Consider the following 12475-nt stretch of genomic DNA (forward strand, 5'->3'; position numbering starts at 1 on the left):
AGAAGAGAAGCCACCTCAGCGTGGAAGGAAGAAATCAATCAGAAAAAAGAAAAAATCTCATCCTCATGACTTTTTGATTATTTTGCTCCAGTTTCAAAAGCCATTCAACAAAAATTACTGCAGCAACAATTCCCATAGAAACAACTCCTCCCCTACAACACCCAACTTTAAATGCTGCTTCCACATGAAATAAAAAAGCTTCTAAAACAAGGTAACGAGCAAAACCAGCCGATTTACTATTAAAATACTTAAGGAAACGCATTAATTCCACAGAAAACATCATTTACTTACCCAACAAACACTTAAAAATATTAGCAGAAGCAAAATGACTTTTCTTAGCACTTCCCATTAGGAGCGACCAAAGATATTTAATAAAAATATACAGCAGCTCAAAGAAGCAGTACATGAAGACCAAAAATAGGAAGTAGCAAGAAAAATAAATCAAAAAGGCCGGGAGTTTTACGATAATATAATGTGGCATTAAGTTCTTTGCCATTAAAACTCCCCGCAAGTTCAGTGAACAAAGGCAAAGGGGAAAAAAAAAAAAATAAATAAAAGGCTCTTCCTCCCCCACCCACAGCAAACTGGGGCCAGCCAGGCACCGGGAGCCTCCTCCTCCCTCCAAATCAAACATTTGGCTCTGCAGAACCGGGGGGAGGAGGAAGGGAGAACAGAAAGTGAAAATGGAGCAGCGCAAGGAAAGCAGAGAAACACGGGATGAGCGCGGGGTTGGTGAAATTACCGCGGCCGCGGCGTTCGGCCGAGGATTGTCACATCCCTCCCAGGATTTCCCCTCTTCCTTCCCCAGTTGCTCCGAGAATCGGCCACGCTGCCCCTTCTCCAGCTCCCCTGCGCCTCCCCGCCCTGCCCGGGAGGAATTTCCAATTTAATGCCCAATTTCGTCCTCGGCCATCCCGTGCCGGCGCTCCCACACGCAGCGGCCGAAGGGGAATTTTCGGCGCCCCTGAAGTTGGGCGATAAGAGCTCAGAGCCCGACTTGCGAAGGAGATAAAAGGGTGTCAGAGAGGCACAGAGGATGCTGAGCACAGCTGGGAACAGATAATGAGGAATAACAGAGGGGCTGGGGCGAAATGACCCACCCTGAAACACCAGCACACGCCCAAAGAGGAGCTGAGGGAAACTCCGAATATTGGGGGCTCTCACTGAACAGAGCCCCAGGGAAACCTTCAAATGATTCAGAGAAACCTTCAAATGATTCAGAGAAACCTTGAAATTATTCACAGAAACCTTCAAACGATTCAGGGAAACCTTCAAATGATTCAGGGAAACCTTCAAACGATTCAGGGAAACCTTCAAATGATTCACAGAAACCTTCAAACGATTCAGAGAAACCTTCAAACGATTCAGAGAAACCTTCAAATGATTCAGGGAAACCTTCAAATGATTCAGAGAAACCTTCAAATGATTCAGGGAAACCTTCAAACGATTCAGAGAAACCTTGAAATTATTCACAGAAACCTTCAAACGATTCAGAGAAACCTTCAAATGATTCAGGGAAACCTTCAAACGATTCAGGGAAACCTTGAAATGATTCAGAGAAACCTTCCAATGATTCAGGGAAACCTTCAAATGATTCAGAGAAACCTTGAAATTATTCACAGAAACCTTCAAATGATTCAGAGAAACCTTCAAACGATTCAGGGAAACCTTCAAACGATTCAGAGAAACCTTCAAATGATTCACGGAAACCTTCAAATGATTCAGGGAAACCTTCAAATGATTCAGAGAAACCTTCAAATGATTCAGAGAAACCTTGAAATGATTCACAGAAACCTTCAAATGATTCAGAGAAACCTTCAAATGATTCAGAGAAACCTTGAAATTATTCAGGGAAACCTTCAAATGATTCAGAGAAACCTTCAAATGATTCAGGGAAACCTTCAAACGATTCAGAGAAACCTTGAAATTATTCACAGAAACCTTCAAACGATTCAGAGAAACCTTCAAACGATTCAGGGAAACCTTGAAATTATTCACAGAAACCTTCAAACGATTCAGGGAAACCTTCCAATGATTCAGGGAAACCTTCAAATGATTCAGGGAAACCTTCCAATGATTCAGGGAAACCTTCAAATGATTCAGAGAAACCTTCAAATGATTCTCCAGGGCCGTGAAAGAGGTGGATGCCTGGAAATGTGTTGGAATGCAAGAATCCCTGGGCTCCTCAGAGAGAGAAATGGATGCAGGGGCTGAATTAAAGCCTTGAGAGGAATTAAGATTATTAAACCACATAGAGATGAAGTAGAAGTGTAAATTCAAGTTTTAAGTAAATAGAAGTGTGAGATATATTTTAAAATAAGTAGAAATGTATCTTAAGAAACTAGCAGTCAAGTTTCTTAAACTTACTACTACTTACTACTTTACTTAGTAGTAAAGTTCTTAAGAATTAAGTTCTTAACTTCTTAAGTAAATTTCTTAAATTTTTAAGAAATTAGCCAGTAAAGGCCCTAAGGCCTAGTTTAAAGCTCAGTTTAAACTTAATGCCAGACATAACAAAGACAGAGCAAAACCTTGCTTGCTTCTCTAGACAGAATTATTAATGTAAATAGATAAAGATATATGTGTAAATAGATAAAGCTGTATGTGTAAATAGATAAGACTAATTTAGATAAGAACTAAAACTACTTCCCCCGTCACTTTTGTATATTAGAATCAAGTTCAGATTGTGAATGTTCCAGATTCGTGGTTTTGGCTGCTTGGTTGTTTTATGTATAAAAATCCCTGAATTGGGGTGGGGACAACCACCAGCAAAAAGAAGAACAAGAGGACAACAAGAAGAAAGTGATGCCTCAGGTTTAGCTTTTCTATTTTTCTGATTCTGTGCATGGGTCTGGGTTCACATTCAGGGATGCTGAGCTCTGTGCACAGAGCAGGGAGACAAAACAATTCCTGCCCCAGCTGGGCACCAAGGACAAATGATCCAAATCTCAGCCCAGGAGCACAAACCCCGTGGGCTGGAGAGAGAAAAACAAGCAGGGTGGGACTGCCTGGGCTAAAGCTGGGATGGGACAATGAACTGCAAGGTGCAAATGGAGCAGAACTGATCCCAGGGACAGCCCCCGTGCCCGGCCGTGCATTTTGGGGCCATTTTGGTTCATCTTGGGTGCAGCCCTGGCTGGGCTCTGGTGCTGCCCAAGGTGCATCCATGGAGGAGATGCTGTGAATGAATCCCTGCTTTGTTCTGTAGCTCTGCCCAGCTCTGCTCTGGGGCAGCCTGAACAAGGCATCCGCAGCAGAAAATGCTGTCCCTGCCCTCTCTTCCCTGCTCTCTTCTCCATGTGAAACACAAAGTTTTGTGTCAGGTACATCCAGGCAATGTGTGTATTTGTCATTTTAATGTGTGGAAACCACCCATAGGACAGTTATAAAGACAAATTCTAATAATAACTGAGAAAAATAAAACATAGAAGAAGGCCTTTGAACCTATCCTTTGTTCACAATTAACCTTTATAAGTCCTAAAGTTGATTTAGGAGCATTTGAATTAAAGCTTTAAGGATGTTGCTTTTTGACAGGAACTTTCTGCTTGTAGCTAAACCTTAAAGAGTTTTGCAATAATAACCTTTTAAAGTATAATTTTACAATATTGCTTGTAGTGAGGATCTTTGAAACTACAGCTTTAGAATATATAAAAAGGAAACATGCTTATCTCAGGCCTTAACAAAACAGAGAAAAGCAGCTTGAGAAAGGAAGATGAACATCAACTCAAGGATTTATAGTTTGGACCAAGGGAAGCTGGACATCACTGCCAGGAGATTTATAGGCCTTGCAATTAAAAGGTGGATCCACATCTGGAATCTGGACCTCACCAGATGGGAGACTCCTTTTGGGATGAACATCCTGAGATGTAAATCACAACAGCGATTTACACTAAATCACAAATCACAATAGTGTGCAGAATTGTGACGTAAAAATTGGGAACAAAAACTGCTGCTGAGTAAAAATTGGGAACAGAACCTGCAGAGGAAGCTGATGAGGGCCCCTATAAATACCTGGAAGCCTCAATCTGGTGAGACTCCTTTTGGGATGAACATCCTGAGATGTAAATCACAATAGCGATTTACACTAAATCACAAATCACGATACTGTATAGAATTGTGACATAAAAACTGGGGAATAGAAACTGCTGCTGAGTAAAAATTGGGAACAGAACCTGCAGAGAAAGCTGATGAGGGCCCCTATAAATACCTGGAAGCCTCAACTATGGCTGTGCAGTGGGAGGGAAAACTTCCCCCCCTGTACCAGTGCTCATACTTGACCATGTTAATTAATATAATTGATTATTAATTAATATGATTATTAACATTAATTATGAATACGATTATTATAATTAATTATTGCTCATACTTTGCCGTATTAATTAATAAATTGATTGCTGCTTGAAAATTGGCCTAGTCAAGCTTCTCATTTATAACATTCATCATCACCATGAAGAAGAAGAAAGAGGAAAGGTGTGGGGTTGTTGCTGCTGCTTTGGGATGGGACTCCTGGGAGCTTTCAGTTCTGCCTCTGTTTGGGATTCGATGCCAGAAAGCTTTAGCACAGAATTTCACACTTGGTTTGGAAAGCCAGGTGTCTGCTAAGGAAGGCAGGAGCTTCCCCCAAAATAGAAAATGTAAACCTCCTCTTTAAAAATTACTGTGATTTTGAAATTAAGGGGCTCTCAGGTAAAGATGTGGGAGTAGAAATAACAGTTCTCTAATAGGGAATAAAATAAAAATAAAGTTTAAAACGCAGTAATACAAAATAACACTAAGAGTTAAAATACAACCTGACACCCTCGTGTTAGCATTCAAAAACACATAATCACAGGGATTATATGCGGTGCTTTTCATTAAGAGCTCTGGGTGTCAGGGGTGTATTCAACCCAAATCTGACTCCGACCATACATCTGAGATGATCATGTTTTATACTCTATCATTATATAACTTTCATGTTAATTATTAAACTTATATTGTTCTATTGTATACATAAATTTAGCCCCTCTCTGAATTTCCAACACAGTTTCTCACTATTCTTCTTATGGTTATATAATAATTACATTTAATTACTAAACAATCATCACATCTAACAATTACATAATTTATCACACTGCTTCCGCAGGTGCAGCTGATCTGGGAGAGCGCAAAGCCCAACATTTTAGATTCTACCTTTAACTTTTTCCAGGGCTCCACCGTCACTCTCAATCACAGGGATTATATGCGGTGCTTTTCATTAAGAGCTCTGGGTGTCAGGGGTGTATTCAACCCAAATCTGACTCCGACCATACATCTGAGATGATCATGTTTTATACTCTATCATTATGTAACTTTCATGTTAATTATTAATTTATATTGTTCCATTGTATACATAAATTTAGCCCCTCTCTGAATTTCCAACACAGTTTCTCATTATTCTTCTTATGGTTATATAATAATTACATTAAATTACTAAACAATCATCACATCTAACAATTACATAACTTATCACACTGCTTCCGCAGGTGCAGCTGATCTGGGAGAGCACAAAGCCCAACATTTCAGATTCTATCTCTGAATTTTTCCAGGGCTCCGCCGTCACTCTCAGTCCCGGTGTCAGCAGCAGCCTGATCCAGCAGCACCTGCGGTTTCCTTAGGGTGACCATGGAGTTCTGTTAAAGCAGTGATCTTGTAGGAAAGTGAAGTTTTCTTGTGAAGATCTGGTGGTGTGGACAGGCCTGGTCTGCTGGGAATCCAGCAGAGAAAAAAGCTGCTCTTCTGAGAATTCAGCAAGAAAAGGCTGACTGTGGTGCTCTAAACCTTGATTACATTGAAATAAAAATGCTCAGCTCCTCCCTCTGGGCAGAGCATTTCACAATAAGATGATGTGATTTTATCAGTTATACAGTGAAGCCCAACAGCCTATTAACAAAAGATTATTTTCTACAAATAATCTTCTTTCTAAAAAGAAATCTTTTTTAAAAAAATAATCTTCTAAAAAGAAGATTATTTGTAGAAAAGACAAAGAAAACAGCTCAACTAACAGAAGACAACTGCATTGCCTTCAACAAATACCAACAGAATACACACTGCCAGCTGCATCTCCCAACTTCAGAACTGTTAACTCAAGACGAATTCAGAACTCTCTGCCTTCAAGACTGATGTACTCATGCAAAAAACAACTTTACTACAGCCAGCAGCTGCTCCTGTCTCTCTATTGGGAAATACCTGTTGGCCATTAATCAGGATTTTTCTATATATCCAAATGTATTTTTTAAAGTATTTTGTTAACTCCCAGCATAATAAACATTTTCTTCTGTCTTTACACACGCCAAGCACATCAGACCAGCACTGACAGGCACCACAAAATAACATTTTAAACCGAAAAACCAAAACAGATTGCACTTGGCAGAATCCTCAGCCCACAAAGCTCTGGGTCCATTCATTAAAAATCAGCTCTGGGTTCTCATCTTGCTCTAAAATTCCAAAAAAATTAAAAACAAAATTTTGGAATGTGCAAGAAAGCAACCTTTGGCCACTCAGGCTTGAGAACTATGGCTCTTTTCCCATCAAGGACAGCTCTCCTGAGAGAAAAGACCCAAGAGCCGCAGCAAACTGGACAGAAATGAATCACAGGAAAGTGGAGTTGAGGCTCTGGGTGTGCTCAGCACTGAGGATGAGGATGGCTGAATTTCACTGCTTCAGGTTGGGTTGGAAAGTTTGGGTTTGGCATCACCTCCCTCAGCTCAGGGCCATTCCTGTCCCCTGTCCCTCCATCCCTGTCCCTCTCCTGGAGCCCCTTTAGGCCCTGCCAGGGGATTTCAGGCCTCTCTGGGGCCTTCTCCTCTCCAGGCTAAAAAATAATCATTATTAAATATTGCTTCATTATTAAAGTGTTGTTTGAACAAACAATGCACTGCAGTGTCAGTTCTGATGGAATCTGAAAGGAACTCTCAGAACTTTGGGCCTGGAAGCCAAAGCTCAGAATGAAACCCAGGATTTGATCTGAGGCCTTGGGAAAGGCTCCAACCTGAGGGGCTGGAAGGGACAATGGGGATTTGGGGTTTAAAGCAGAGACAGGTTAAGCTGAGGAAAGGAAAGTTCAGAGTTTTAGAGTTTAAGAAATAAAAATAAAAGCAGTTGCAGAGGTAAACAAGGAGTTGAGAATGCAGCACTGTAGGTTTGTGTGCCAGAACATGACTGGCTAAGAAAGCTCACACTGTACATGGGTCCATGAGGTGAAATATTTAAGGATTGGGTCAAAAACATAAATATCCTTATTAGCAGTGTTTTATTGGTTAATAAATCCTTAAAAGGTCTTGTAACTGAGGGCCTGGGCCCTTCTGAACCCTGCAGTGAAGATGTGAGCTGAACTCACCCTTCCTGCCTGTGTAGAACACAAGAAAAATAGATCACAACATCAAAAACAATTCAGAGATCCCATCTCCAATTCATTCAAAAATCCTCACAACTTACAACGACTTCCATTGTGTAACCGATTGATTAAAATCCCTTTCTCTAATCATTGTCTCCATCATCTGAAATCCAGGATTTGGAATAGATTGATTAAAATCCCTTTCTCTAATCATTATCTCCATCATCTGAAATCCAGGATTTGGAATAGATTGATAAAACCCCTTTCTCTAATCATTGTCTCCATCATCTGAAATCCAGGATTTAGAATAGATTGATTAAAATCCCTTTCTCTAATCATTATCTCCATCATCTGAAATCCAGGATTTAGAATAGATTGATAAAACCCCTTTCTCTAATCGTTATCTCCATCATCTGAAATCCAGGATTTAGAATAGATTGATAAAACCCCTTTCTCTAATCATTATCTCCATCATCTGAAATCCAGGATTTAGAATAGATTGATTAAATCCCTTTCTCTAATCATTATCTCCATCATCTGAAATCCAGGGTTTATTTGACCTGTATCAATCCCTTGGGTTTGCACCCTCAATCCTGAGGGACAAACTCCCAGCAAGGATCAATCCCAGCCCTCCAAACCCTCGGGCACAACAAGAGCTCAGCTCTGTCCCTGAACCTGGCTCCAGCCACAGCCAGACTCCTCCTGGAGAAGGGATTTGGGAACCCAGGAGTTCCTCACCCTGCCGGGGGACAATTCCTGCCCCAAATCCATCAAATCCTGCTCTGGAGCCACTCCCTGGCTCCTGTCCCTCCATCCCTGTCCCTCTCCTGGAGCCCCTTTAGGATCTCAAGCTCTCCCAAATCCTTTTCCAGGCTGAACAATCCCGACTCTCCCAGCCTGTCTTTAGAAAAGAATAAAATTTTCATTTTTTTCCTCCATTACCACCTGACATCTTTCCAATAAAAACATCTTGGGATTTCCTGTGCAACGTTCCCCACATTTTCCACCTCCCAAGAAATCCTTTAATCCTTCAAGGTTCTCACAAAGCTCCCAAGATCAGGATCCTCCTCCTGCTCATTCAACAAAAATATTTCCTGACACACCTTCAGTGCTTTCCTAAAATCCAATTTTCAAGTTTTCTGTGCTTTAAAATTTTTTTAAATATTCCAGGAATGGGGCACCAAACAAGTGAGAGCAGGTGGTAAAAACCCTCAGGAAAAACGAGGGAAGGATTTCCCTTTGCAGCTCAGAACTGCCTGAGCTTCACTTTCAGTGCAGAAAAGGAACTCTGGCACTGGGGCAGCTGTGGGTTTTTCTCTCTATAAAATGATTTATTCATTTAAAAAAACCCCAAACATGAGCAAGAAACCACACAACTCTGCAAGTCTGCAGCTAAAAATCCACCCTGACAAATATTTTGTGGCCTCTTCCCTCTTTACCTGCATTATTTTTTGTGGAGCATTTGTTAATCACAAATTAATTGTAAATATTGCAATACAGAATTCCTGTTTAATTTATCAGGAGGAGGGAAAGCATTTCCAGCCTGTGGCTCAGATTTTACTCTTTAATTCCAGTTTCAGTTCTGAATTCAGTCAAGGAGATTGAAATTGCAGAAGCACTGAGGAACTGAGACAGAAACAGAGAAGTGTGAAAGGAAGAAGTAAAAGCTGATTGCTCATTGTTGTGGAAATCACAGGAAATTAACTTCTGGTCATTAATTATGGCACAGCACAGGGAGAAGCGGCTCAGACTTGATAAAAAAAGCGAAAAAAGCAAAATAAAACTCACTTGGAGGCTGCTCCAGCGTGGAACATTTGCCTTCTGCTCTCTGGGGCTCAGTCACCTGCAGGCAGAAATATCAGATTACAAACCCCAAACCCATCTCCCTGAGTGGGTCCAACAAAGCCAAAAAACCCCCAAACCCCTCAGCAAGTGAAGAAATGAAAACGTGCTGCGTTATGCTCCTCATCAAGAGGCAAAGAAAAACAATTCCATTAGCAAAGTGCTTTCATAAAGACTTTCCTCCCAAGTTCGCCTCAGTTTCTGTTACCCACAAAGCTGACACAGAAATGTCCCCCTGAGGACAAACTCACAGAGCCGCAGGGAATTCGCAAAGCTGACACAGAAATGTCCCCCTGAGGACAAACTCACAGAGCCGCAGGGAATTCGCAAAGCTGACACAGAAATGTCCCCCTGAGGACAAACTCACAGAGCCGCAGGGAATTCGCAAAGCTGACACAGAAATGTCCCCCTGAGGACAAACTCACAGAGCCGCAGGGAATTCGCAAAGCTGACACAGAAATGTCCCCCTGAGGACAAACTCACAGAGCCGCAGGGAATTCGCAAAGCTGACACAGAAATGTCCCCCTGAGGACAAACTCACAGAGCCGCAGGGAATTCGCAAAGCTGACACAGAAATGTCCCCCTGAGGACAAACTCACAGAGCCGCAGGGAATTCTCAGGGGACAGGAAAAGCAAAGCCCTGAGCGCGGCTGGGGCTGGCCCCAGCCTGCTTTTCTCTGCCAGAAAAGTCCAAAATTTCCATTTCCTGCCCTCCTGCTCTGCTTTCGTTTTCCCAGGGCCACGTCAGAGCCCAGGGCCCTCCCCCTGCTCGGACGGACAGACAGACAAACAAACGGCTCTGCTCGGGCTGCCCTGCTCTGGCTCAAAATTCCAATTATTCACCGGCATTGTCTGCCTTTACTGCACTCTTCGATACTGCAATTCATGGGCTAAACTGTAATGTGTAAATATGTATCATAACGTATATATATATTATACATTTATAGTATAATATGCTGGGGCTGCCCTGCTCTGGCTCAAAATTTCAATTATTCACCAGCATTTTCTGCATTTTCTGCACTCTTTTATACTGCAATTCATGGGCGACATTGTAATATGTAAATATGTATCATAACATATATATATATATATATATTATACATTTATAGTATAATATAATAAATATAATGTAATATGTAAATATGTATCATAGTATATGTAAATATGTATCATAGTATATATAATATATTTATAATGTAATATGTAAATATGTATCATAGTGTATACATATATTATACATTTATAGTATAATATAGTATATATTATATATAAAATGTAATATGTAAATATGTATCATAGCGTATACATATATTATACATTTATAGTATAATATAGTATATATTATATATATAATGCAATATATAAATATATATCATAGTATATGTAAATATATATCATAGTATATGTAAAAATGTATCATAGTATATATAATATATATAATGTAAAATGTAAATATGTATCAGAACATATATATATTATACATATATGGTATAATATGCTGGGGCTGCCCTGCTCTGGCTCAAAATTCCAATTATCCACCAGCATTTTCTGCATTTTCTGCACTCTTTTATACTGCAATTCATGGGCGACATTGTAATATGTAAATATGTATCATAACATATATATATATATATGTATTATACATTTATAGTATAATATAATAAATATAATGTAATATGTAAATATGTATCATAGTATATGTAAATATGTATCATAGTATATATATATAATGTAATATGTAAATATGTATCATAGTGTATACATATATTATACATTTATAGTATAATAGAGTATATATAATATATAAAATGTAATATGTAAATATGTATCATAGCATATATATATATTATACATTTATAGTATAGTATCGTATATATTATATATATATAATGCAATATATAAATATATATCATAGTATATGTAAATATATATCATAGTATATGTAAAAATGTATCATAGTATATATATCATAGTATATATAATATAAATGTATCATAGTATATATAATATATATAATGTAATATGTAAATATGTATCAGAACATATATATATTATACATTTATAGTATAATATCGTATATATTATATATATAATGCAATATATAAATATATATCATAGTATATGTAAATATATATCATAGTATATGTAAATAAGTATCATAGTATATATAATATATAAAATGCAATATGTAAATATGTATCATAACATATATATTATGCATTTATAGTGTAATATAGTATACATAATATATATAATGCAATATGTAAATATATATCATAGTATATGTACATATGTATCATAGTATATATAATATATATAATGTAATATGTAAATATGTATCATAACATATATATATTGTACATTTAGAGTATAATATAGTATATATAATATAATATGTAAATATGTATCATAGTATATGTAAATATGTATCAGAGTATATAATATATATAATGTAATATGTAAATATGTATCATAACATATATATTATACATTTATAGCATAATATTGTATATATTATATATATAAAATGCAAAATGTAAATATATATCATAGTATATGTAAATATGTATCATAGTATATATAATATATATAGTGTAATATGTAAATATGTATCATAGTATATATAATGTATATAATGTAATATGTAAATTTGTATCATAACATATATTATTAATTTATAGTATAATATAGTATATATAATATATAGAACATCTCTATATATTCTTTTTTATTAATGAATTTAAATAAAATATATTCATAATATAAAATATGCATAATGCATATAAAATTATATATTGATAAAAAATATAATATGATATAATAGAATATATGTAACTAATAGATAAAAATGTATCTATATAATATATCCACAATACACTATAATATATAATATAGATTGATATATTATATTCATAAATATATTTCATCTATATATTATATATATACATAGAAATAAAATATATTTATAAATATAGTAATATAATATATTATAGTATTTTTTTAATATATTTCATCTATATTTATATATAATATAGATAGTTATATCTAAATTTATTATATATAAATACAAATATATATTTATATCTATGATATAACTATTAAAAATCTAATATATTCCTATGTTTATAATATATATTTTATAATGTAAATAGTATAAAGTAATGTATTTATCAATATAAATATATTTATAATATAGTATATTTAAATATGTATAATATACTTATAATACATTATACATTTTATAAATATATATTATAACATATATATTTATTATATATATAT

General features: G+C 36.7%; 1 protein-coding gene across 1 annotated transcript in view; it reads right to left on the minus strand.

Annotated features, from left to right (window-relative positions):
- TTC3 (tetratricopeptide repeat domain 3) overlaps positions 1 to 12475 on the minus strand; it is a 126734-nt gene that overhangs the window by 68668 nt on the left and 45591 nt on the right. Inside the window, 1 exon segment of the mRNA XM_054290020.1 lies at positions 9140 to 9194. Within this exon segment, the coding sequence (XP_054145995.1) occupies positions 9140 to 9194 (55 nt within the window).

Source organism: Melozone crissalis, unplaced genomic scaffold (genome assembly GCF_028551555.1).
Source record: "Melozone crissalis strain CALT ecotype California unplaced genomic scaffold, PUWL_Pcris_2 ptg000075l_1, whole genome shotgun sequence".
NCBI lineage: Eukaryota > Metazoa > Chordata > Aves > Passeriformes > Passerellidae > Melozone > Melozone crissalis.